Genomic DNA, 23,823 nt, shown 5'->3' with positions numbered 1-23,823 from the left:
AGATACATATGTGTATGGATGAGATACTATCCGAGTTAAAGGGACCTTGATGACTAGTTATAGGAGTGTGGACTGACTAAGCCTGCGCGATGGAACAAACATTTGGCTGTGCTGCAGGCCAAAGATCCTGGCTCTGCATGCATAAGGCCAAACGCTCCGATATGCATGTCCCAGGCCTCGTGGTGTGGGGGTTTAAATTACCAAAATGCAATCTACAAAGTAGGTAGAAGTACTAGTACTTATTAACTACTAGTTAACTAGTTACTGGTAGTACTGTACTGGTGCATTAGTAAGGGTGGCATTACTCAAGTCCCTAAAAGGTAGTGTATTTATTTACTTGAAGGACGTTTATTTGTTGTTTTCTCTACTCATACATGATCTTAAAAGTACGAAAGCAATCAAATTGTGTAGGGAGTCAATATACATACTCAGTGGCCTTCCGCATTGGGGATCGGCGTTGATGCAGATGCCGCATTGGGCTGCGTCAAAGAAAGTAAATACTCACTCCGTCAAATGTTCACTCACTCTACCTCTAGTTCTACTTCTACCTCTATACCTCATATCCTAGGTACTCTACTACCACGTCCAAGCACAGTCACCCGGTCCACCATCTTGACTAGATTCTTCCCAAGGGCTGTCGATCGCCCCGCGGTCCCCGCTCTGCACAGACTGTCGTCATCACCAGCCAATTTCTGGCCCTACAGAGCACCCTCTACGGAGCACTCTACGGAGCACCCCTTCTACTCTGCTCCACGTCCCTTTTGCCCCGACTCACTTGGCACGGGCAACGCCATCAGACCCTCAAACACACCGACCTATCATCTGGTGAGTTCCACTTCCACCTTGGCGGTTGCGCGGCCGGTGGCGGCCTAGAACTCCCGGGCGTTGAGAGACCGATTGATCACTGATAACAGGCTGTTTTTTTTCTAGAAATAGAAAACTGCCCCTCTATCCTCGACTCTGATTCCAATTCTCACTCCGATTCTCTTTTCCTCTTCCACCTCGTCCCTCCTCAACCTTCTTCCGTCTGCCCTTCTTCGGCATTTCGCTCATTCTACCCACCCCCGACCTCCCCATGCCTCTCACCATCCTCTCTCGGTCGCAGCTCCGAGAGGTGCTACATTCTCTCACTCGCGAAGAGATCAATGAGCTGCAACGAAACCTCTCCGAGGCTCTACGCGAATATTCCACCGGTGCCCAAGATAAAGGTTGCTCGGCGACCTATCAGCCCCAGCGAACGGCCATTACTCGACAGAATGGCTGTACCACCTTGTTCATGCCCGCTAGTACGGGCCAAACCATCGGAATCAAGATGATCTCACTGCAGGATGGCTCCGCCGCCGGTTGTGCTGTGGAACGTCCTTTGTTCGACCTTGCTGATGAGGAATCGACATCTTCCCGTTCACGGACTGGTTCCGTGCGCAACTCGGTCGCATCGCTCTCCTCCGACCTAAGTGATTTATCCGTTGATTCTCAGGAAGATAGCAGCTCTGTCAGCCCGACAGTGACAACCACAACCTCTGCGGATAGCGCCGATAGCTCGACGCTTCTCTCTGGCTGTGTGAACCAACAGCCCGTAGTCGATAGCAATGTCTCGAATACGATGGGCGCCTGGCCTGGAGCAGGCACCCGGGATACCTCCCCCAAGGGCAGCGTGACACTTCTAGACAGCGAGAGTCTGCCCTTCGCCCTAATCAACGCCCACGAACTCACAGCCTTCCGCACCGCCCTCGCCTCCTTGATGATTTTCAACCGCCGCAAGAAGGTCCGCACCATCCTAGTATTCGGCGCCGGAACCCAAGCATACTGGCACATTCGACTGGCGCTAAGTCTGCGCGGCGACGACATCCGCCGCGTATACATCGTCAACCGCTCCTTCGAGCGAGCAGCCAAACTCCTCCGCGACATCTACCTCCCCGAAAACACCAAATGGCGCGGCGAAACCAAATTCTCCGCCATGAGCACCGACTTCGGCGAATACAACCGAATTATCAAAGAGCATGTTCGCAAGGCGGACGCCATCTTCTGCTGCACCCCTTCCGTCGAGCCCCTCTTCCCCGCCGAGTTCCTCACATCCCGCGAAGGTCGGCAAAAGGGCCGTTTTATCAGTGCGGTTGGTTCGTACAAGGCACACATGGCCGAATTACATCCCGATATCCTGCGCGACGAGGTAAAAGTTTCGCCGCCCCATCGCCATTTCCACAAACATACCAGTCGCAGCGGCGTGGTGGTCGTTGACAGTCTAGACGCGGCCATAAAAGAGGCCGGTGAAATCGTGCAGGCTGATATCAAGCCGAAGCAAATGGTCGAGCTTGGCGAGCTTCTCATGGTGCGAAATGCGACGCAGGAGGCCGCTGATGACCAGAAGAGTCTGCGCGACTGGGTAGAGCGTGGAAACGTCATTTACAAGAGCGTTGGGCTGGGCCTGATGGATCTGGTTACGGGTGGCGATCTGGTTCGTCTGGCGCGAGAGCGGAAGTTGGGGACGACGGTGGAAGACTTTTAGTGACTTTTTTTACCTTGCTTGCATTTTGTAACATACCCTCTTGTTTTTTTTTTCTACTGGCGACTGTTTACCTTGACTGAGGAGTTGAAGGACGAAAATCAGAAGAATAGATACAAAGCTATGGATCGTTCTAGCTTACTCGAGACTGAAATCAAGCTGCGGGAGTTTAACCAGTCCGAAATTGCCACACAACTACAACCGGAAACAGCCCAAGATAGTCCCCAACCATTCTACTTCCATAAGGGCAAACAAAGAGACATTCTGGCATCTGAAATAAAAACTCTTAGACAAGAGATCGAGAAGCTTAGACAGGATTATTGGTTTCTAGAACGATCGTGGTGGTCCCAACGGGTTGGAATCCCAGAAGGAGGAAGCTTGAGTCGTCCGATGAAATTATGGCGCTCTAATCCTAGCTGGTATAGGCATCGCACACTTGTCCAGGACTGTACTGAGAGAGGGGGCTGCTGTGGAAGGGACTGCAATTGCTGTTCCGCTCGTCAACACACATTGGGCCGAAGACTTGCGGCACGTCATTGCACCACACGGTGTCATTGCTGTGAGAAAGCTCGTGGTCTCAAGCTCAACCCGAAACAAATCAAGGATCTCGACAAACAATTCCGTTTCTCTAGCTCAGAGTATTGTCGTCGAATTCGGAGTGCTTCTCTGTTTGGAATTATTCAAGGGAACTTCAAGGACAGCCCATTTGACCTGATTGTTGATAGTAAGTTACCACCAGCATATAACCTATTTGCGCGGCGTCATCATGAGGCGTTGATCGAACTAGTTGTCGGTTTCCGTAACCGACACCTCCTCATTTCGCCTTTTCTTTCAATTCTACAAAATATTCGTGCTCATCGATGGAAAATTGAGAGTCTTGAAATTTCAAATCTCTGTATTGTAAACCCGAAATCCTTGCGTTATTAATTATGTCCTCTTGGGACAGCACGTCTACCTTGACCAGCTCTGAAGAGAGCGACGATGTTTCAGGCCCCAACATGCTATCTTTGCCCGGGACAAAACACCAGAAGAGGCACGATTAGAGCGAGAAGGCTGTTTCAGGTCTCTTCAAGTGTTCCGGTACAATCTTTACCAAAAAGAGATCAACTCAAAGTCCGATTATGCCCTTTTTGACCTTCTATACTACGAAGACGAGCTACGGAAGAATTGTCAAACGGAGATTGTTTTACGCCAAAAGGAAAAGGGAGATATCAATTCAAATACACACAGTCCTTCTTTTGAAGATGAAATGAGCAGACTCTGCCAAGATAATTGGTTGCAGACACGAGACTGGTGGTGGACCCGTGGTTGGATGATGGGTACTTCCGGGCCATTAGGACGGGCCTTTGAGTTATGGAGATCTAATCATTCTTGGTATATGCACCCAGTTCTTGTTGAAGACTGCAAGGCTAGGGGAGGATGCTGTGGTCGTGATTGTGGATGTTGTCTTGATTATCAACGTGCGAATAGTTCAGCGGGGGTGCTAGGCGCTGGACATTGCACCGTGAAATGTGGATGCTGTTTGGAATCTCGTGGTTCTGAAACGAATAGTGTAGGCAAAAGGTATTATGCGGCTCGATTCACATTTGATAATAAGTTTGGTATTATCAACTTTCAGGAGGATCCATATCGACGCCGAGTTTGTCTTGCTGCTATCTGGGGGTTGAGCCTGAACGATATCTAGGATATCTGGAAAGAAAATATGATTGGTACATGTTGCTTCTGTGCTTAAAGTGAGGTTTAAGAGGGGGCGGACTTCAAGTTGCTATGCTATGAATGCTATGAATGCTATGGATTGAATTCGTTCTCGTACCACAACAGTAAACGAATCTGTGTTGAGATAGCAGTACCCTAGATCGCAAAACCTTCGCTTAGAATTATTCACTACCATTACTACTGAACCAGTATTTGCTATGAAGTGCCCAAGATCTTATTAAAGCTTCTATCACCAAAAAGGTCGGTGTTGATGAGGCAGACATTTCTCGGGCATTCAGAATCTTATGCCTTTCGTGATTTCATAGCCTCACTTTGTCTTCTTCAGCACAATCTATTCACTACCTCTACTCACCTTTATGTCTCTCTTTGAGCCTATCTTCATTCTCCAACATACTCACCCCGACTTGGAGTCCAGAATCCAGTATTGGCTACCAGGATACGAGAAGAAATGGTCCCAGAGTGACGGCAATCTTGCCACATCAAGATTAATTAATAAATATAGAGTGAATATACATGAGGCTTGTTTAGGGTAAAAACACAAGAACAAAAAACAAAAATAAAGAATAAAATAAACAAAATCATATTTACAAAGGCTGGGACCGAAGTCCAGATTTCGAGAAAGAAATAGAAAAAGAAAAGGAAAAGAAAAGTCGGAGTATCCAATTTCTAGAAAGTGAAACGTTAGCAACCATCGGGAGTCATTCTGGGATCATCAAGAACGTATGGAAAGTGGCAAAATCCAAGGGTTCTCCGTCTGGGCAGTACAAATGGTGGTAATATAGGAACCTCGAGGCATCTACCTAGGTATCTACTCTCCTCAATGATTTCTATCAAGCATTCTATGAGCAGTCTACGATTAAGACTTACATTTATCTGTCCTTCCGCTTCTCCTGCTTGGCGGTCTTGCTGCGTAGTCGGAGCAACTCTCCTTGGCCATCAGCTTCGGGGTCGACATCAGCAGCAGCACCGGCACCGGCTTCAGCACCTAGCCCGTTTCCTGCGAGGTCGGCCTCCGGTGGGGCGCTCGAAGCACCCGGCGATCCCCGGGGAGATCGGGAGGAGGAGGCGGCCTGAAGGTCGGCAGGCCCAGCGGACCCGGAAGAGGACAATGCCGAGGGCGGCGTAAATGGTGCGCAACCACCCAAACCTCTTGATGGTTTCGGCCAGACTCTTGACCGAATCAACCGGGGGGGGAGTCGGAGTCCCCGTCGCGGCTGTAGCTGGTGGGGGGCTGATATAAATTAGCTACATCCAACACCAATTGATCCGGATTTCCTCGATCTACTTACCGGTATTGAGAAAGAGAGTGAGAGCGAGAGAGAGAGCAAGCAGAGCAGTTCTTGGTGAGCGAGTGATGCCGAGGTCTCGTCAAACATGACTTCCGAAGTTCGACTTATTCCCAACTACTACTACAATAGGCAGGTACGACTGACAGCTCCTGCCTCTTACTTCTTCCTCAGAGATTGATCACAGCGTCAAACGCATCATGTCAGCCGCTGCACCTCTTACAAACGAATTATCCTCGGCCTTGGAAGCCAAGTTCAAGGAGCTCTGCGATACAGAGGTATTCTGTACTCAATCCTGGGGGTTAACTGAAACCTCTCCAATGGCAACTGCTATCCCTAATGATCACATGGATAAGAGGGAGTCGGGTGTATCACGTATAATATGAAGTTTTCGCTTCGTGGAAACAAAAACAATTGCAGACGTAGCAATCAAGTCGGGTGGATTGACAGAACCTGCCGAAATTTGGTGTCGGGGACCTAGTGTGACCCAGGGCTACTACAAAAATGAAGAGGCCACCAAGGATGCAGTTTACATCGACTCGGATGGAACAAAGGAGTTCCGTACCGGCGATATTGGAGTCATACCTAGTTTATAGTAATAGTATTTTTTGTTTTATGTCCAATATTCCAGAAAATAACAAGAGATACTGCTATATGCTACGGAGATATCGTAGTAGAGAATATTCAGAGGAAAGTAGAAAGTAGTTTTTTATACTTCTAGAGATCCTCAGTAACTTGGCAAGATAGTTTAATAATTGGTAGATACTCAAAATCATAGCCGCAATTATAGATCACTATAAGTGCCAGTAACTTAAAATATTCCGTTACACCACCGAGAAAAACTTTAAGTATTTTTGAAGAATATACTACAATAGCAAATATAGCTAAGACATAGATAAACTTTATAATAATAGATAAAAAATGTGGCGTTTAAATATTATATTAAGTCTGTTAAGATAGGATAAGCCAAAACGGAACTTTCGCCTCTTAAGAAGTAGACCAGCTTCACAACAAGACTAAAAGGACAGGCCATATCTCACACGCTCCTGTGATCTACTGTGAAGTGAGGCGGCCTGCCTTGTGGTTATGCTCAAAGTTCGTGGCCTGTAATGAGTACAGAAATTTAGAGATTACCACTAAATAAAGAGGGAAGAGAGGCGCTACTGTGTGTCTGCAAGATTGGTAAAGAATACTCCATTTACTATATTGACTATATATTAATGCGGTTTAAGCAAAATTGTTTCAAGATAACATCTAATCAGAATTCTCATACTCCGAGGAGTGGGTGAAAGAAGTGAAAGTAATAATCGAGTTTCAAGCTCCTGGGAGCAGCAAAGGTTCATGGCCCTATTGCCTACTCATTGGTCACCGCAAGTAGTCTTGCCCTATCCCCGATCGGCAAATTGTTGGATTAAGTTTCCTACGAGATCACCTTCGTCGGTAGCATTCAGCCGCGAGGAGGCTATTGTATTGCTACAAAATACTTCTCTGTTGAATGATTCGAACACATGTAGATCTAATTCAAAGTTGTAGAAAATTAGCTTCCTATACTCTCTGGCCTTTGACCTCTGCGAGAGGCACCATACCAAGACAAGTTAGATAAATTATTCCTAGGAGCTTATAGACTTTCAGCCAGATTCTCATAGAATAGTGAGGCACTGATCCGCTCAGCGCGCTCAGTGACGTGCTCAGGTCTACTCACAGAGCAAAAGCGGCGCTCACTGAGCATTAAATCGGAAGGGGAAAGCCAAGACCTTGCATGGGAAATTCGGTACGTAGGTACTAGTTAGTATATCCGAGCATCTACTCGCTTCAATTTGCGGGGTTTTCCCCGCATCGGAGTCGGTGATTCTCGGCCCTATCAAATACCAACATCCATAAAGATCAATACGGCAACATGTAGTTATACCCTAATAAATCCAACCAGCATAAAACTCCAATCCTCATCAGCATAACCACTAGCACCACCATGACCATCCCCACCCCATCAATCCTAACAACCCTAACCCGCCGCAAAGCAGGAACAATAGCCCAAATAACAATCTCGCGCCCAAACAAACTAAACGCCCTGAACACGCCCCTGCTCGACTCCCTCCCCCAATCCATCAAAAAAGTAAGCACAGAAACAACCGACCTCCTAGCCATCGTCCTAACCGGCGCGGGCCCCAAATCCTTCATCGGCGGCGCCGACATAGCCGAAATGGCTCGGCTCAATTCTCCCCTCGCGGCACGACACTTTATTACGAAAGTGCACAAAGCCTGTGCGAGTCTGCGCGATGCCCCGGTACCGGTTATTGGGCGGATTAATGGGTTTGCACTCGGTGCTGGGTGTGAACTTGCTGCGGCTTGTGATTTGAGGGTTGCGGGGAGGAATGCGGTTTTTGGGATGCCGGAGGTATGTATCGTGAGTTTGGTACCTAGGTATATGGGATTTGGAGAGTCCTACGACTTGTTCCTATCTATTCACCCTGTTGTGCCATTTCTTTCTCTTATTTTTGCTTGCTAACATAGGCCCTTATCTATGGGTGAGTAGGTGCGAGTTGGTATTCCCAGTGTGGTTGAAGCTGCACTTCTTCCTAATTTGATTGGGTGGGGTCGGACCAGGCAGCTTCTTCTGCTTGGGGAGAATATTGACGCCGACGAGGCGTTTCGCTGGGGTCTCGTTGAGAAGGTTGTTGAGCAGGATGCTTTGGATGAGGCTGTTGAAGGGTGGTTGGCGCGGTTGGAGAAGAATGGGCCTCTTGCGGTGCGCAGGCAGAAGGCGCTCATGCGGACTTGGGAGAATGTTTCTTTGGAGCAGGGTATTCAGGCCGGTGTAGCTGCGTTTGAGGAGTCGTTTGTGGCTGCGGACGGTGGGATTACTGAGCCGGCCAGGATGATGGGTGCTTTTTTCCAGGGCCAGGCGAAGAAGGGAGGTTCTTGAAATCAATGAGGTATTAGTCCCTTTTAGTGGCCGATTTTAATGGTCTTTCATGAATGCAAGAGTGAATAATAATGTCATGTGTCATCAATTAATGATTACTGAAACGACTTTGTCTCTTTATACTTCTCAAGTCATAATCCAATCCATCCAACGTCCAATTTTCCGTGCCCAGGACACCCTTATTAGCGTACACGTTCTTCACAGTACTCCATCTCTGTAATGTACATTCTATTGCAGTAAAGCTGCTTACAGCTTCATCTTCAGCAGGTTGCCGATCATCTCGCGACCGGTGATGCGGGTAGTGGCCCACAGGGTAGGGAAGTCCAGGGTGCTGGAGAAGGTATCGGCGTAGCCGAAGAAGAGCATAGGGGGGGATCCAGCCACGGGCGTACTCGAGAGCGAAGCAGGACGCGTCCATCTTGTACTGCTTGACCTCACCACGGCGCAGGTGGTGCACGGAGCCGGCCGGGTAGACCTCGGGCTCGTACTCGCCAGGCACGTAGGCCAGCTGGGTACCGGAGAGGATGTTGAAGTAATCGTCGGCGGTGTGACGGCCGGTGTGGCCCTCTGTTCCGATGGCGGTTCCGAAGATGATCAGGTACTCGGTGATACCTAGAGAAAGCAGAAAAAAAAAAGTCATTAGCTACGTTCCGGGGTAGATTATAGACGCGGGGAGATGGCACTTCGTCCTCATCTGCCATTGGCATGGAACGAGGGGGGAAATGCAATTGGCATGGCTGTAGATGGACATACTGGCGTGGATAATGTACATAGCACCCATGGCACCACCGGCGTTGTTGAACACCCACTCCTCATGTTGGTTCAGGTGGGTGGATCCGACCTTCTCCTCGAGCTCGGCAACGATGTAGTTGACGATGGAGCGGGTGTCTTCGCCGTGGGCCTTGATGGCGCGCTGGGAAAGATCGTGCAGATGCTCATGGTCGAAGATGTAGAATTGGTTCAGGCGCGCGTCAAGGAAGGTGTAGATGGCGGAGAAGAGGGCCAGGAAGACGGCGATGATGCTCAGAGTGCGAAAGGAGAAGCAGCTGCAGCAGCCGGAAGACTTCTTGCCAGCATTGCTGGATGATTTGGAGGGCATGGCGGCGGTGGGTGTAGGAGAGGGGAGGTGAAGGAAGGTGAAAGGGGAATGAAATTTAAAATGCGAAATGGCGATCCGCGACCACCGCGGAGCGGGACCGGAGACCGGGACTTGGAGACCCTAAAGGTTCCCCTGTTTCTCAGTGGGGCGTACCTTGCACCAAAACAAAACAACTACAAATTATTGGAAGATCATACTGATTTGATGCACAGGTTTCATACATCTTCAATTCCTATTCATCTCAAAATGCGTCATCTTGCAGCGATGAAGTACCAGTACGGAATACGGAGTACCCTAACAGTGTCTGCGGAATATCTTAGGATACCTTAAGGTAACTAACTAATACCTAGGACGCCTGGGGCACACGCCATGTCGGATCGCCGCAATCCGAATCCCGAGCCCGCTGATTGGCCTGAGCAACGTGACCTCTATACGGATGATATTCAATGTGAATATGTACCTAGGTACTCGCAATGGAATATTCTGTTCTGGTAAGAGTCACACGAAACTTCCGAGAAACCCGTTTCCAGTCATCGCAGTCATGGTAATTATCGCGGTGTGACCTCGGGAGACATTTTAGTCACGTTGCTCATCGCTAGGCCTTTCCTTTGAGATGAAGTCAGCAGGGATTTGAGTTTCTCCTACTAACATGGTGTGAAACGATATATGTTCAGTGGATAAAACCACCTATATCAATCAAATTCGCTGCATGCTAGAAGGCATTGATCTATATCTACTTCCTTCTTTCTTCCGACGAAGACATAACAGTTCAATTCAAGTTTGTTGCGCATTGAGAGTTTCCTTTCTACTATAGACGCAATGAGATTTTCACTCGTACCACAACTTTTGATCACCAGCATTGGACTTACTCATGTACTGGGGCAGCGACCATCTGAGCTCCGTATCCAAACGTCCAGTGGAGCGGTACATGGCATCTACAATGACACCGCGACCACCGTCAGAGGCTTTCTCGGAATTCCATATGCGGAGCCCCCAATTGATAAACTACGATTTGCGCCACCGCGAGGAAAGTCGCCCTCGTCATCTCCAATTGATGCCTCGTCATTCAGCAATCCTTGTCCCCAGACGAGTAGTTGGTCCAACGAGTCAATTCTCAATGTCCTCCCGTATACTTTGTGGAATTCAGCGGCAATTTCGGAAGACTGTCTTTATCTCAATGTGTGGGCCCCTGCCGCAAAGCACCGAGAAGCGGATAGAAAGGCAGCTGTGATGGTATTTATCCACGGCGGTGACTTTGGATTTGGTGGCACATCAATCGCCTACTACGATGGCGTCAACATCGTGCGCGATAACAAGGATATCATCGTGGTGACTATTAAGTATGGCGCTTCACCGCTTCCTATCGTTGGCTCATTATTGACTTTATTGACCTCACAGCTATCGACTGAATGTATTTGGCTTTCCGAATGCCCCTGGGTTGGAGCCTTCAAAGCGGAATTTAGGATTACAAGACCAAGTAAGCATTCTGAATGGGTCCCGAACTACCTTACACTCATACCAGATCTCCAGAGATTGGCAATCGAGTGGATCTACGATAACATTTCACAATTCGGAGGAGATCCGGAACGTATTATACTCTTCGGACAGTCTGTCGGAGCAGCTTCTGCAGCCATGTACTCATATGCTGTAAGGGAGTTTCATATTCCGTCACTGAATTCCTTGTTCCAACTTGAAGAAGCTTACCTGATCAATTGTATCCAGTATCCAAATAATCCGTTGATCAAAGGGATCGTTATGCAATCGGGGACATATACCACAGGCCCTATATCTCGACATGAGAACAATTGGAACCGTCTCTCGAATGATGTCGGTTGTGGATCCGCAGTAGATTCAATGAGCTGCATGCTAGAATTACCAATGAGCAAAATCGTCGACACCATGGCCACTGGAAATTATACCTTCCTTCCGACCGACGATGGATTGACCTTTTTCACAGATTTTCCAGCCAGAGCCAGGGAAGGAAAGATAGCAGACTTGGTAAGGGCATTTTCTCGCAAATTGCAAATTCGCAGTCTCCTTGCTAACGCATCCATTAATTGCCTCCGGATTAGCCAACGCTAGCAGGCTTCAATGAGAAGGAATTGGCGTTCATATATCCCCTGCACGCGAGTTCTATCAACGAATCGGAAGTACGCGAGGATTCTCAAACGGAGTTCAATTGCCCCATTCTCGAAGATTTGCAGTAATTATGACTTGATGGATTCGCTTGCGGTCCTAAAGCTAAGCTGTGCAGGTTGCGACTCGACAATGGTATACCCACTTGGAGATATCTATATCAAGGGAACTTTCCGAACCTGAGCCCGAAGCCCTGGCTCGGTGCTTATCACACTTGTGCGTACTGAGCTCTTTTCTTTGAAGACTGCTAACCGGCTTCAGCCGAGATACCTCTCGTTTTCGGGACGTACAATGTGTCAACGCCATACTCTCAACCTGCAACCAAAGCGGAGATTGAAACTAGTAGATATATGCAAGGTATCCAAGCTGAACTTTTCCGCTATGGAGGGAATTTTTATTTAACTTATCGGAAACTTAGACGCATGGGTTGCATTTGCCAAAGATCCTCGTCACGGGCTAAGCAAGTATGGCTGGCCACAGTTCAGTTCTCAGAGTCAGTACATTTTCTTCCCTATGCTCTCAGGGCTATTCACTTTCGAGTCATCTATAAATCCGGGCCTAATGTAGTATAATTTGATAGGTGATACATTGATCAATCTTGGTGTCGGAGGCAAGTCGACGGCAGGTTTGACGTCGGCGTCTTCATGGGATAAACATTGCAACCATAGCGATTATATAGGCCCCGGCGAGAAATACTGACCTACTAGCGAGCGATACCTAGCTTATATAAAGTCCTAATCAAAGCATTTCATACAAAAATAGCAATGAAGACATTTGGCTCCGGGGTTATGCTGAAAGATGGAAGAATCGAGCGAAATATATTTTTTATTGGACCGAGGTCCACGACTCTTTCATTTCTTCTTGGTCTGGACTTAATTCTCTGAGACATTCTAGTAAATTTTTCCCACCGATGGAGTTGCAGCCTTGGCGGAGATTTAAGTTGTTCCTTGATGCCCACTTGTGGGAAGTTTCCGGCCAACGTGATGAACATGAGACGACGGCGTCGGTCGTGGGGGGACCGGAACTGTCTGGATCGAGACATGCTCAAACGACCGTCCATTTCAATCCGAAGTTTTTCCGAGGTTGAAATCGCTGTTTCAAGCATTCAGGGACAGCATTGTGTTTGAATTTGTCTTTCTTGATCGAACTTGTTGTCGAATGTTACTCCGTACAGTGATTCCATCGCTAAAGGGTGGGCTGCAGACTCCACCAAAGTGTCTTTTAGTAGTTACTAGGTCCGGCAACCTTGAAGTTTGACAGGGGCTCGCCTCCTATGACATGTATTCTTCATACTAAATGTAGAATAGGAGTCACACGGTCGCAATCTGTATAGGGGATTGGCGGAAACAGGTGACGAAGCTCAAGCCACATTGGTTTGAGTATATCCGCAACTCTTCACCCTTATGCACCCCGCGTCCAATACCCCTCAAACTAATTCATCCGGTACGTACAAATCCTTGGCTTTTGTTGCTCTTCGAATCGAGGACGATTCTTCCAAGTCGCAAAGCGGACGTAGTGCCGTTTTCTTGAGGGGGATGATCGGCACGATGGCCATGTTGCTGATCTCTTTAGCCGGGCTCTCTAGATTGGTGCCATGACACAATTGACCGGGCTGTGGAGTCACAATCTTGACTTGAGACAAATTTGCTCCGTGCTCTACACGGAACAAGCATCCACAAGTCCCTAGCCGGAGAAACTTCCGTATGGAATCGACTCTCATATAAAATGGCCAACTCCCTGACAGTGAGATGCCGTTCAATTCCAATAAACAAAATACTCTACCCAACCTAATCCTTGAATCTGCAAGCCAGTTCAATTCCTTTCTTTCAATTCATTCACCATGAAGTCATTCCTTGCTCCTCTTTCCCTCCTTTCGCTCGCTCTCGCTGGTCTGAGTAGCGCAGCCACCCTTCCCACCAAGACCCTCGCCAAGCGATCCGACTTCTGCGACCAGTGGGGATCTGTCCAGACTGGCAGCTACATTGTCTACAACAACCTTTGGGGTCAGAGCTACGACACCTCTGGCACCCAGTGCACCGGTGTGGACTCGCTGAGCGGTTCCACCATTGCCTGGCACACCTCCTGGTCTTGGTCCGGTACTTCCAGCCAGGTCAAGAGCTTCGCCAACATTGCTCTGCAGTTCACTGCTAAGCAGCTAAGCGCTGTGAGCAGCATCAATTCTGTCTTCAATTGGAGGTAAGTCGAAGACAGTCAGTGTTCTTTTGTGATGACAAGCGCTAATTACGCCTTGAACAGCTACTCCACCACCAACATCGTCGCCGATGTCGCCTACGACCTTTTCCTCAGCTCCAGTGCCAGCGGCTCCGAGGAGTATGAGATCATGGTCTGGCTCGCTGCTCTGGGTGGTGCCGGTCCCATCTCCTCCACCGGCTCCCCCATCGCGACTACCACCATCAACGGTGTCAGCTGGAAGCTCTACAAGGGCCTCAACGGCAGCATGACCGTCTACAGCTTCGTCGCTTCGTCCACCACCACCAGCTTCTCCGGTGACCTGCTCAAGTTCTTCACCTACCTCATCGACAACCAGGGTCTCAGCAAGAGCCTGTACCTTATTGATGTCCAGGCTGGTACTGAGCCTTTCACCGGCACCGCTGAGCTTAAGGTCTCCTCTTACTCCGCCACTGTCGCATAAAGTCATGCGCGTAGGAGAAGGATACCATGGTAGTAAAATAGCATAACGAATCGATCTGGGATCAATTCATCATTATTCCTATCGCTTTCTGGTCCAATGTAAGGTATTTATTCTGTAGTAATACTTATCATCTATAACGAGAGTCGATATGATACCTAGCTGGCAATCTTCCTCAAGGTTCCAGCCCGTTACTCGTATCTATTCTTATACATTATTGCCGTCAGCACCACTCACCGAGGCAAATATCTTTGCCCAGACTTTGACCAACTGCATCACTGTATCATGATCCGTCTTTTCAACAGTCTCCGATACGAAGTCAACAGCATCTAACCCAGGCGCCTGCCAACACTGCTCGAAGTATAGCTTGCCTCGTTCACCTACCATAGCATCCGATGAAGCGAAATACGCGCGAACACTAACTCGAGTCCCCGCCGACGATTCACGAGCCGCTAACGTTTGGACACATTCCGCATAGTCCGAACAAGCACCCCAGTCCTGGCCATCGCTCTTGCGAAGGCACTGAAGAGCCTCGCTATTCGCGCCCGTGGTGTTCTCATTAAACATCAAAGGCACGGCGAGGCGGAAGAGCTCGGCCAGTTCTTTCTGCGACAGTCCGGCATCACGTTCAATGGCCTGGTCTTCCGCACTGAGAGGTGAGTTGTCCGTACCAGCTGTGGCATCACTACCTATTGACGACAGTTGATTGAACAGCGCACCGCTTGTTGCTAGGACGGGAGAAGCTTGCGTGACGAAGAAGCGCGGGATATGGTGCCATAAAGTGAATGCCTTGGTCGGCACATACCGTGCCATTTGCATCGTTGTAACGCGCGAGTGCTCAAGATCCACCCAAGGGGCTATAAGGAAAATGGATCAAGTTTAGATTTTTTTTTTCTTCCGAGTCGGGACTAGGGGTAATGGATGGATGGATGAAGATACCTAGAAACGTAAGAGCGGGATTCACCAATTCTGGGCATTTCGCCCAGGTATTGAGCAAATACATCGTGCCGGCGCTGTGGGCGACTAGGCTGACGCGCGGAATGCCGAGATGTGCTAGCAGCCGCGGCACCAGGTCGGTCCATGCGGCGATTCTTTGGGCCGTTGGGACATCTGTCGATTCGCCCATTCCGGGTCTGTCGACGACGAGCAGGCGCACGCCGGCGCGTTCAGCGAGCGGGTGGAGAGGGATGCCCAGATACCGTGATGCAAACATGCCTGGCAGAAACAACAGGGCAGGGCCGGTGGAACTGCCAGCGTCGGCGAAGGAGACGGTTAGCTCTCCGCAGATTGAGTCGAGAGTGACGCGCTGGTGAAAGCGGGAGGTAGCAATCAGGCTGTGAGGATCAGACATTCTAGATTGTTGTTGGTATAAAGAGGTTCAACTTGAAGTTCCAACCTTGGACGGTTGAGCTGCTGACATTGAAGATGTAAGAGTACATAAGCCCCAGTCCAGGTGGGTCCCGAGGCTACGGGCTGTCCGAGTCGTGAAGTGGCTATTCCAAGGTTCTATGCCTAGGTATTGGGTCAAATCGGTGTTTGTTTGTTTTTTTTTCTTTTCTGAAGCAGAAACAATGTGTGAATGGGCGGTTCAACTTTGGAAGCAAAGAGAAAAATTGCGGACATCCGAATCAAGCAGAAAATATATAATCAGCCTCTGGGGTTCCACATCGTCGCTCGTTACTAGAATAGAGCTAGTGCGCTATACTCAGTTTACGAAGGAACCAATCAAACTGATTTCCAACCTTGGAAGGCTGAAAGCTTCAAGTTGGAGTGAGAGAAACCAATATCCTTCTATCTGGTTATAATGGTCGGGGGAACATCATCCTAGGTACTAGTAGAGTCGCGGCAGTTACTTCAAGGTAACTTGGAAGGCGTGGTGCCTGTGATATCCCTCTGGCCTCAGGCATCATGGCCGCCATGCACATTCCGTCTTTACTCTCCTCATCTCACCACTGGCACTTATCCTTCTCATCCAGTGCTCATCACTGGCACCTCCCAACACCAAGTAGGTACCTAACAAGGACTACTAACTAATACTACTAGTATGGACACCTAGGTATATCTAGGTTGCTCAGCTGACTTGGCTTCAAAATGGCCCCACCAAGATCCAGGATGCCCCTCACAAAGCAACCGCATCCATGGATAGCTCGGAGACAACCCAATCTTTATGGGAATTCATCAAACGAACTTGAACAAACTTTCTCACTACTTCTGAATCGACAAAAGAATGCAAGCCAATGGTTCTCCCCAGCGAAGGGAAGGAGTATGAGAGAGCCACGGCAGTGTTCCAGGGCTCAGAAATGGTGACTGAAATAGACCGGTCAAGGAATCCGATCTTGTTCTACCTCGAAAGTTATCTTTTGTGGGTGGTACATATGGCTGTTCCCGGGACAAAGAGGGTCATCAATCGACCAACGAGTCATTTCTGGAGCAGATTTATGGGGCCTCACCGGGAGATGGCAATCACATCACGCGGTCTGGATTTCGAAATCTACAAAGAGAAAAGTGATGGTGGTTGTCTTTAGTGGGCTGAGTTTATGCATGCATCATAAAGTATATCGTTAGGAATGCATATTATGACCTAGAGTTGTCGACTTGGACGACTTCGTATACGTTTTAGGAGATGCAGGATGCATGAGGATAACTACTGTTTCAGCTTGCGCCCCGTTCGGACTAGCCGCCGAGACCCAACGGCTGCTTTTATGAAACGAATCACCACCTCATTGTGAGACAGTTCTTTGTTTCAGGAGGCATGTCGTTCGTCAGCGCCCAAGCCACTGAGGGGCCCTCCATGAACACCGTGGAGACCAGGGCATGGCCTTCTTGTTCTGGGTCATCCGAAAGGTTGTCGTCGCCCCACAGTTGAACGAAACATCCGTTGCGTCACAGAGAATTTCTCTCTTTCTATAATGACAGTGAGCGGTGAATTGTCAGCTTCACATGCACTACTCAAGGTGAATCAACTATTCCCGCAGAACGGTAGCTAGTGTTCAGTGGACCCAGAGAAGCAGGATTCAGAGGGCGCGTATTCGTTGCTAAGAATAACAAACGCTGTTCTAATCATAGATTTAGCTTGACAGCGGCGTTCATGGTATCATTAGCAGCGACAAAAGAGATATCCAGACGAAAAGGGCCGGGGAGCGCTTCGTGAAGGGAAGAAAGTGCTGTAAGCGCTCGCAGAGAAGAAGGGCGCTTATATAGATGTACCAGCAATCCCGTCCGAAAATAGGACAACGGTTGCTTTTTTTAGCCCGCAGGCCCCAAGATGCACAAGAGATGACGGTCGGAACATTGCATGCATTGCTACTCCGTACTCCGTAGATGCATTGTTAGATGCATCGATAGCGTGGGAATATCACGACAGACCGAGTGGCGGGGGATCAAGTCGATAGATCGACTACCCGCCTCCCCCCCAAAAGTCAAAGTCAAAGCCAAAGCCAAACCAAGGCAGAAAATTGATTGCCCTCATGCGAGGTGGCAGACTATTCCACCACTGTCCCACGGTCAGAAAGATTTACTAGTAAACCCTGGTGGGATAGAGGGAGAGGGGGATGATGACCCCTTCGGATGCGTCTGATCGCGTTCAAGTTGTCATCTGGTATGTCCAGGTTTCCAAGGTTCTTCCCCTCGAACACGCTGCGCGACCCACTACTCGTGGCTCACCGTGTGACAGGGGTCATTTGGCATGGAGCAGGGATCCCCAAAGTGCGAAAGGGTGGGGGACTCGCACGGACATGATCTTCTACGGTCGGAACCTGTCAGTTTTTCCGCAGTGATTGGGTATTCGTTCGTACTGCGGCGCCAAATTGAAACTCGGGTTGCCACATTGTTCTATGAGGCTTTAGGTTGGTTCCTCCTCTATCTCCGTAGTTTCGGACCGTACGACCTGAGCCTAATCCACCTATGAAGTTGCCAGAAAGGTCCCAGCTGAAAGTAGTGGCCCCCTTTTTTTCGATGAGCTAGGATTGGGGTCTTGGTGTCTTGGGCTGCCCTTTTGATCCTCCAGGGCGGTTTCTGGGAGAGGGTAGTACGGGGGGAGATCAAGTATGTACGGAGGGAGTATTCCGTAGGAGAGAAACTCACTCTGTAACTCTGCATCAGAACGGTAAAGAAGGTTCCAAGCTATGTGGTTAACCGTGTCTCGAACCATCAACTGAGGGACGTGGTGGAATCTGACCTGGCATCTCCCCCCGCGTCTCCCGAAGGAGACATGAGACGGTCGCGAGTTTCATAGATGATCTAACGTACGGAGTACAGTAGAATCCATAGGAGGGCTGGGCAATGGGCATCGGTTCCCTGGCTCACCAAAGGATGTCCCCGACACCAGGGGAAGAAGACCAATTGATTGGAATTGAGTGGGAAAGGCTGGACTCCACTGCGGGCGTTCAGTGGGCCTAGCGTTGATCTCCTCGCAGACTCGGTGGAGTCTTGTCAGCGAGTAGTTGGGTTTGAGATCGTCTACTTGCGGTCATCGAAGCGCTGGGTACTTTGTGGTGGCGACCAGGGATGCTATTATTAGGGTTTTGTTGGAAGGCAGAAGGAATTGTAGTCTCTTTTGAACAGAAGGCTGGAAAGATAGCCATATCTCGACGCGAGGTAGAACATAAGAAAGCGTGCAATATGTGAGAGGCAAAATACCAATGTATGTACGAGGAAGACGTGATGAATCTAGGGATAAGGGGGGGGGCCACAGACAAAGTCTGATAGACAGCAATAGTGTGCATACCCGACGAAGCCATCAATCGTTTGACTTTCTTTTTACAGGGCTACAGGTATTCAGGTCCGTGTAAATCACCATCTCCACCACATTCCCCGACAAATCAAGGCTATCGCCCCTCCCAGACTCCCGGCGCGCGCGCGACAAAGGTTTGAGCATCTCAGATCCAACTATGCAGGCTTGCTCCAGCTCCTCCGCGACCCCCTGCCCCATCCTGCCCTCCTTCAGGGACTCTGACTGGCCCAGCAAGCCTTGCAGCTTCCTAGCCAGCCGCCTTCTGGCGCATACCGGAGCTATATGTAGTGAACTCTTCCCACTCGTTGGATTCTTCACGGGAATCATCCACATGCTCAACGTCGTCACCACACTTTCCTTACCCTTTTAATATTGTCTTTTATCGCTCGGTCGCTCCCTCAAACCCCCCATCAACTTGGAACCCACTCGATTCAATAATCATTCAAGACAGCGTCTGCTCGATCTCAATCTATTGCCATAGTACAGTGGGCTGTCTCATTCGGCTCAAATTCTCCGCTTCGGCAGGTCTCAGTCTTTCTGGATATTCCTACAGTTAGGGCTATCGATAAGAGGGTTGACACGACAACCTCTGCTATCCTTACAGCAACATTCTTTTTTAACTACACTGCTATATCCTGCTGGTTCAGGAATTCCCTGCTATTTCATTCACATTGTGCCTCGTCGACTTGCTTTTGCTTTGTCTTCTACTTTGTCTTTGTTCATCAGCGATACCCTCCGACGACAACAAACTTATTGTTTCATATTGTCCCTCTTGTCTCGGCTCAAGCACAACGGGCTTTGTGAAGATCCAGACAACTGGTTGCATTTAATTCAGCAGCTTACATCTGATACCCCCCTCCCACTCCCCGACTTCACCACCTGGTATCTATAGACCAGTTTTTAACACCACGACACTTTCCAACATTCATCATGGATCAAACCACGATGCAATCCTCCACCTTCAATCGAGCAGCTCTCGATGAGTTCGTCACCCAAAGAGTCTCTCGTGAAATGGTAACCCACTTGGCTCATCAGGCTGCCCGGGTCATTCGATGTGAAGCCCATGTGACCAACACCGTCAACCAAAATGGCCAGCCCACACCTCCATCGACTCCTCCAATGGAGGATGCCGACTCTCTGCCACCGCTTCCTACCATCGAATCATTCATCGCATCCCTCGTTGCCCGATCGCAGGTCCAAGTGCCTACCCTCATGAGTTCTCTCGTTTACCTCGGCCGTCTCCAGGCCCGTCTGCCCCCTGTCGCCAAGGGCATGCGATGCACCGTCCACCGGATATTCCTGGCCTCTCTGATCCTCGCAGCCAAGAACCTTAACGACTCCAGTCCTAAGAACAAGCACTGGGCACGTTACACTGCAGTGAAGGGATATGAAGGATTTGGCTTTTCTCTGCCCGAGGTCAACTTGATGGAACGTCAGCTGTTGTTCCTTTTGGACTGGGAGACCCGCGTGACCGAGGAAGATCTTTTCACCCACCTTGAACCATTCCTGGCTCCCATTCGTCAGCGCATGCAGCTCCAACACCGCGAGAAGATGGCACAGGAAGAACAACAGAGAAAGCAGCAACAGCACCGTGAATGGTATGAATACATTATCCCTTTACCAAACCAGAATGATTTACTAACCTTCTCTCCAGGCGACGTCTACATGCATCGGCGGATCTGCTGGCCAGTCGCCTGCGTCGTCAAAAGCTTGAAGCTCGAGGCGATAGTCGTCGTACTGTCGATACATCTCTGCGCCGACTTCCTAGCCATGTTTCATGTCCCAATATCCAGAACCAAAACAACTCACCCCAATTCGTCGCTGAGCATGATCGCTACACTCCTTACAACCGTCACCGTACCTCTCCCCACCGACCTGGGCGATCTATCTCACCTCCCTCTATCCGCGATGTTCCCGCTCTCTCGCATGCCGAGACTTTCAACTCCCTTTGCTCTCGATCATCCAGTATTGCTCCTAGCTCCCGCGGAACCCCAGCTAGCATGAGCACATGCTCTTCTCACGGGAACGACGATGTTATGGTCAGCGACTCGAACACAAGCCCCTCAACCTCGTTGACTCGAAGCTATGTCAACGTCGGCTTTGAATCCAAGCAGCATTTCGAGCCCATCCGTCAGCCCAGCAAGAAGATCAAAATCGGTGGTCACCACCATGGCAGCGGCTTTGTCGCCAGATTCATTGCTTCCGCCACTGGATCCTACATGGGAGGTCGCGGTCGCCCACACTCCTAAGCGAGCTGGCCTCGTTCCATCTCGACACTAGTCTTTTCTTTCTGTCTTCACTTTTCTGATTCCCCCCGCCTTCTGTTGCTTCTTGGCAAAAAGCATTTACATCAATATGTATCCTTTCCGATAATACCCTTCGTTTTACGCCACCGAGACTCGATCTTCAGGTTCTCCGTCATGCAAATGACTTTGAATCCTTTTCAACATACTACTACCTCTTTCTTACACTCTTTGCTACTGCATTTGGTCCCGGCACCGGCGTTCTTTTCGCGTGATCTACATCATATCTCGTCTGTTGTCTTTTGGTCGCATTCTCCCTCTGTGCTTGGGATCATGGGTTTGGTTGGGACTGGATGTCTAGACGTTTATTGATGTATCTAACGCATGTACTTATCCCTTTTTACACATGGTACCGGCGTTCGACGGTCTGATAATCATATTACATACACGTGGATTCCGCACCCCTTCCTTGGAAACCTTGTAAACCAGAAACATATTGGCCCTCGTAGATCTTTACCCTGGTTGGTGTGCCCGCATGACGGGGAACGCGGCATCCTCAAGCCGACTCGACGTGCTTGACCTGCAACTTGCCCACTTGTTCGATCTGGATTTCGTCATGCTTGGCATACGCGACCTTGTGCACAGTATACCATGGCCTCTGGAATAAACTGTCTAGAGCGTCCAGTGACCGTCCGGTGGTATCCTACACATCTTGTTAGTGTTCGCGAATCTTTGGGTAGTTTTGATCATGTGGGGCGACTTTACCGGCATGGCGAAGTAGACATAGACCAGCGACATCAGACAAATACAAACAAAAAACACAAAGGCACCCCACTTCTGACTCGCAGCAAGGAGACTGGGCATAGCCCGAGAGCAGCCGAAATAGAATGCCCAATGAAAGCCCATAGCGATGGACATGTTGAAGGACCTTATCCTTGTCGGGAAGATCTCCGACCCAATCAGGTAGGGAATGCTGAACCAGCCAATACTCCACGCCACGGCATGTAGATAGATAGCCACGATAGCCCCCGTTGATGCTCTGGAAATTTGAGGATCGCTGCTGATGCGGTCCGCGCTGAAGCCTTTAGTCGCTCCTAGGTAACCGCCCACGTAAGCCAAGGTAACGATTTGCAAGATGATGCCAGTGAGCAAAGAGCGACGTCGACCGATGAAGTCGACGACAAATAAAGCAAAGGCAAGCGTGCTGACGAATTTGACCACTGCATAAATGCCCGTAGCGAGAAACTTCGACTCATCCCCGTTGATGCCAAGATAACCAAAGATGGTTGGTGAATACTGCGTGATCGCGTTAGCTCCAGACCACTGTGAGAATAGCGTGGCCATGAATATAAGAAAAAATCGACGTCTGTTCTCGATGGGAATGAGAGTTTCCTTGAGAAGATCCCATTGACTTGAACCGCCGACCGACTCTGTCTCGTGGAGAATCCTGGCATCCATCATGGATATCTCGGCTTGTAGAGCTGCATGGTCGGTAGGAAGATGGCGTAGCTTTGAGAGCGTATCTATCGCCTGTTCGCGCTGACCCGTATACAAAAGCCAGCGTGGTGATTCTGGACAAAGGAAGATACCGACACCCCAAACAACTGCCGGGAGTAGTTGCAATAGCGTGGGGAGCATCCACTGTTTGTCCGACCCGGAGTATGCCTTCGTGACGCCATAATTGATAAAGAAGCCGAAAACAACACCTAACTGCTGACATGCTGCATACTGTAAAGTCAAAAGGCCTCTGATAGCCTTTGGTGCAATCTGAATCAACAATATCGGTAAGCTTCTCTTCGAGAGACGAATGTCAAATCGTTAGTTATATCAGCTTACCTCTGCAATGTACATTGGCGGAATCACAGTAGTCGCACCGATTCCAATACCGGAGACAAATCTCGAAGCATAAAGCCCTGGGAGACTGCCTCCATTGAGCCCCTGACCTAGCACTCCTGCCATATAGATAATCGTCGCGAGAGATAAAGCCCATCGTCGGCCGAATCGATCAGTAATTGGAAGACACTTTCTGGGTTAGTAGATGTGCTTTACTTCAACCCACGTGTGATGGACCTACTCCAAAACATCCAAAGACCGCTCCTGCCGTGGCGATTGAAACAATCCATCCTTTTGTGTTTGCATATTCCGCTTCGGATTGTTGATTCAGTCCAAAGACTTTCATGAAGTGCGACTGGACAACGATCGAGGCGATATTTCCTAGAAGTGAAAATTTAGTTATTGAACCTTCCATGCACAGGAGCACCATAGATACCTTCGTCGAAACCCTTCGCAACTCCTGGGAAAGCGAAGATGCATGTACACGCAAAAACATACCAATTGAAGATCCCCTTTGGAGAATCCCGAATTGCTTGTTTCGTATCTGAGATAAGACCCATTTTCGCCGTCAAAAAGTGCCCTGACAAACACAACCGAAGGCGTAACTGAAATTAATATGAAAACTTTACCCTACGGTGACCTTTTCTCATATCAGCCAAAAGCTATGGCCAGCTTCTCCCCTATGGGGAAGGTAATGTGTGG

At 49.2% G+C, this 23,823-nt stretch overlaps 11 protein-coding genes across 11 annotated transcripts; 7 read left to right on the top strand and 4 right to left on the bottom strand.

The window, feature by feature from the left end:
* Positions 1-1,075: 1,075 nt before the first annotated feature.
* On the top strand, positions 1,076-2,506 carry N7533_002333 (putative proline utilization protein PrnX-like; the record flags this gene model as incomplete). Its single annotated transcript, XM_057098983.1, has 1 exon — positions 1,076-2,506. The coding sequence occupies one exon, from the start codon at positions 1,076-1,078 to the stop codon at positions 2,504-2,506; it is 1,431 nt and encodes a 476-aa protein (XP_056964119.1).
* A 120-nt stretch (positions 2,507-2,626) lies between these two features.
* On the top strand, positions 2,627-4,187 carry N7533_002332 (uncharacterized protein; the record flags this gene model as incomplete). Its single annotated transcript, XM_057098982.1, has 2 exons — positions 2,627-3,227; positions 3,478-4,187. 2 exons carry the CDS (start codon positions 2,627-2,629, stop codon positions 4,185-4,187), a joined length of 1,311 nt encoding a protein of 436 aa, XP_056964118.1.
* Positions 4,188-5,088: 901 nt separating this feature from the next.
* N7533_002331 (uncharacterized protein) lies at positions 5,089-5,595 on the bottom strand (the record flags this gene model as incomplete). Its single annotated transcript, XM_057098981.1, has 2 exons — positions 5,089-5,439; positions 5,509-5,595. 2 exons carry the CDS (start codon positions 5,593-5,595, stop codon positions 5,089-5,091), a joined length of 438 nt encoding a protein of 145 aa, XP_056964117.1.
* A 110-nt stretch (positions 5,596-5,705) lies between these two features.
* On the top strand, positions 5,706-6,101 carry N7533_002330 (uncharacterized protein; the record flags this gene model as incomplete). The annotated part of the gene is made up of 2 exons (XM_057098980.1): positions 5,706-5,871; positions 5,926-6,101. 2 exons carry the CDS (start codon positions 5,706-5,708, stop codon positions 6,099-6,101), a joined length of 342 nt encoding a protein of 113 aa, XP_056964116.1.
* A 1,373-nt stretch (positions 6,102-7,474) lies between these two features.
* Positions 7,475-8,428, top strand: N7533_002329 (uncharacterized protein; the record flags this gene model as incomplete). The annotated part of the gene is made up of 2 exons (XM_057098979.1): positions 7,475-7,900; positions 8,039-8,428. The coding sequence occupies 2 exons, from the start codon at positions 7,475-7,477 to the stop codon at positions 8,426-8,428; spliced, it is 816 nt and encodes a 271-aa protein (XP_056964115.1).
* An 88-nt stretch (positions 8,429-8,516) lies between these two features.
* On the bottom strand, positions 8,517-9,527 carry erg2 (C-8 sterol isomerase ERG2; the record flags this gene model as incomplete). Its single annotated transcript, XM_057098978.1, has 2 exons — positions 8,517-9,040; positions 9,182-9,527. 2 exons carry the CDS (start codon positions 9,525-9,527, stop codon positions 8,517-8,519), a joined length of 870 nt encoding a protein of 289 aa, XP_056964114.1.
* Positions 9,528-9,773: 246 nt separating this feature from the next.
* N7533_002327 (uncharacterized protein) lies at positions 9,774-12,230 on the top strand (the record flags this gene model as incomplete). Its single annotated transcript, XM_057098977.1, has 9 exons — positions 9,774-9,802; positions 9,878-10,018; positions 10,385-10,867; positions 10,926-11,004; positions 11,058-11,525; positions 11,600-11,730; positions 11,782-11,879; positions 11,925-12,005; positions 12,082-12,230. The coding sequence occupies 9 exons, from the start codon at positions 9,774-9,776 to the stop codon at positions 12,228-12,230; spliced, it is 1,659 nt and encodes a 552-aa protein (XP_056964113.1).
* A 1,273-nt stretch (positions 12,231-13,503) lies between these two features.
* Positions 13,504-14,316, top strand: xgeA (putative endoglucanase; the record flags this gene model as incomplete). The annotated part of the gene is made up of 2 exons (XM_057098976.1): positions 13,504-13,859; positions 13,920-14,316. The coding sequence occupies 2 exons, from the start codon at positions 13,504-13,506 to the stop codon at positions 14,314-14,316; spliced, it is 753 nt and encodes a 250-aa protein (XP_056964112.1).
* A 204-nt stretch (positions 14,317-14,520) lies between these two features.
* Positions 14,521-15,664, bottom strand: N7533_002325 (alpha/beta fold hydrolase; the record flags this gene model as incomplete). The annotated part of the gene is made up of 2 exons (XM_057098975.1): positions 14,521-15,170; positions 15,253-15,664. The coding sequence occupies 2 exons, from the start codon at positions 15,662-15,664 to the stop codon at positions 14,521-14,523; spliced, it is 1,062 nt and encodes a 353-aa protein (XP_056964111.1).
* Positions 15,665-19,975: 4,311 nt separating this feature from the next.
* Positions 19,976-21,294, top strand: N7533_002324 (cyclin family protein; the record flags this gene model as incomplete). The annotated part of the gene is made up of 2 exons (XM_057098974.1): positions 19,976-20,643; positions 20,700-21,294. 2 exons carry the CDS (start codon positions 19,976-19,978, stop codon positions 21,292-21,294), a joined length of 1,263 nt encoding a protein of 420 aa, XP_056964110.1.
* Positions 21,295-21,844: 550 nt separating this feature from the next.
* Positions 21,845-23,681, bottom strand: N7533_002323 (uncharacterized protein; the record flags this gene model as incomplete). Its single annotated transcript, XM_057098973.1, has 5 exons — positions 21,845-21,991; positions 22,054-23,055; positions 23,125-23,310; positions 23,363-23,502; positions 23,558-23,681. The coding sequence occupies 5 exons, from the start codon at positions 23,679-23,681 to the stop codon at positions 21,845-21,847; spliced, it is 1,599 nt and encodes a 532-aa protein (XP_056964109.1).
* Between the last annotated feature and the right edge of the window lie 142 nt (positions 23,682-23,823).

This window comes from Penicillium manginii (genome assembly GCF_028828005.1).
Source record: "Penicillium manginii strain IBT 31320 chromosome Unknown utg000002l:1.0-5564898.0:1.0-5567710.0, whole genome shotgun sequence".
NCBI classification, from domain to species: domain Eukaryota; kingdom Fungi; phylum Ascomycota; class Eurotiomycetes; order Eurotiales; family Aspergillaceae; genus Penicillium; species Penicillium manginii.
This window is presented reverse-complemented; position numbering and strand designations above follow the sequence as displayed.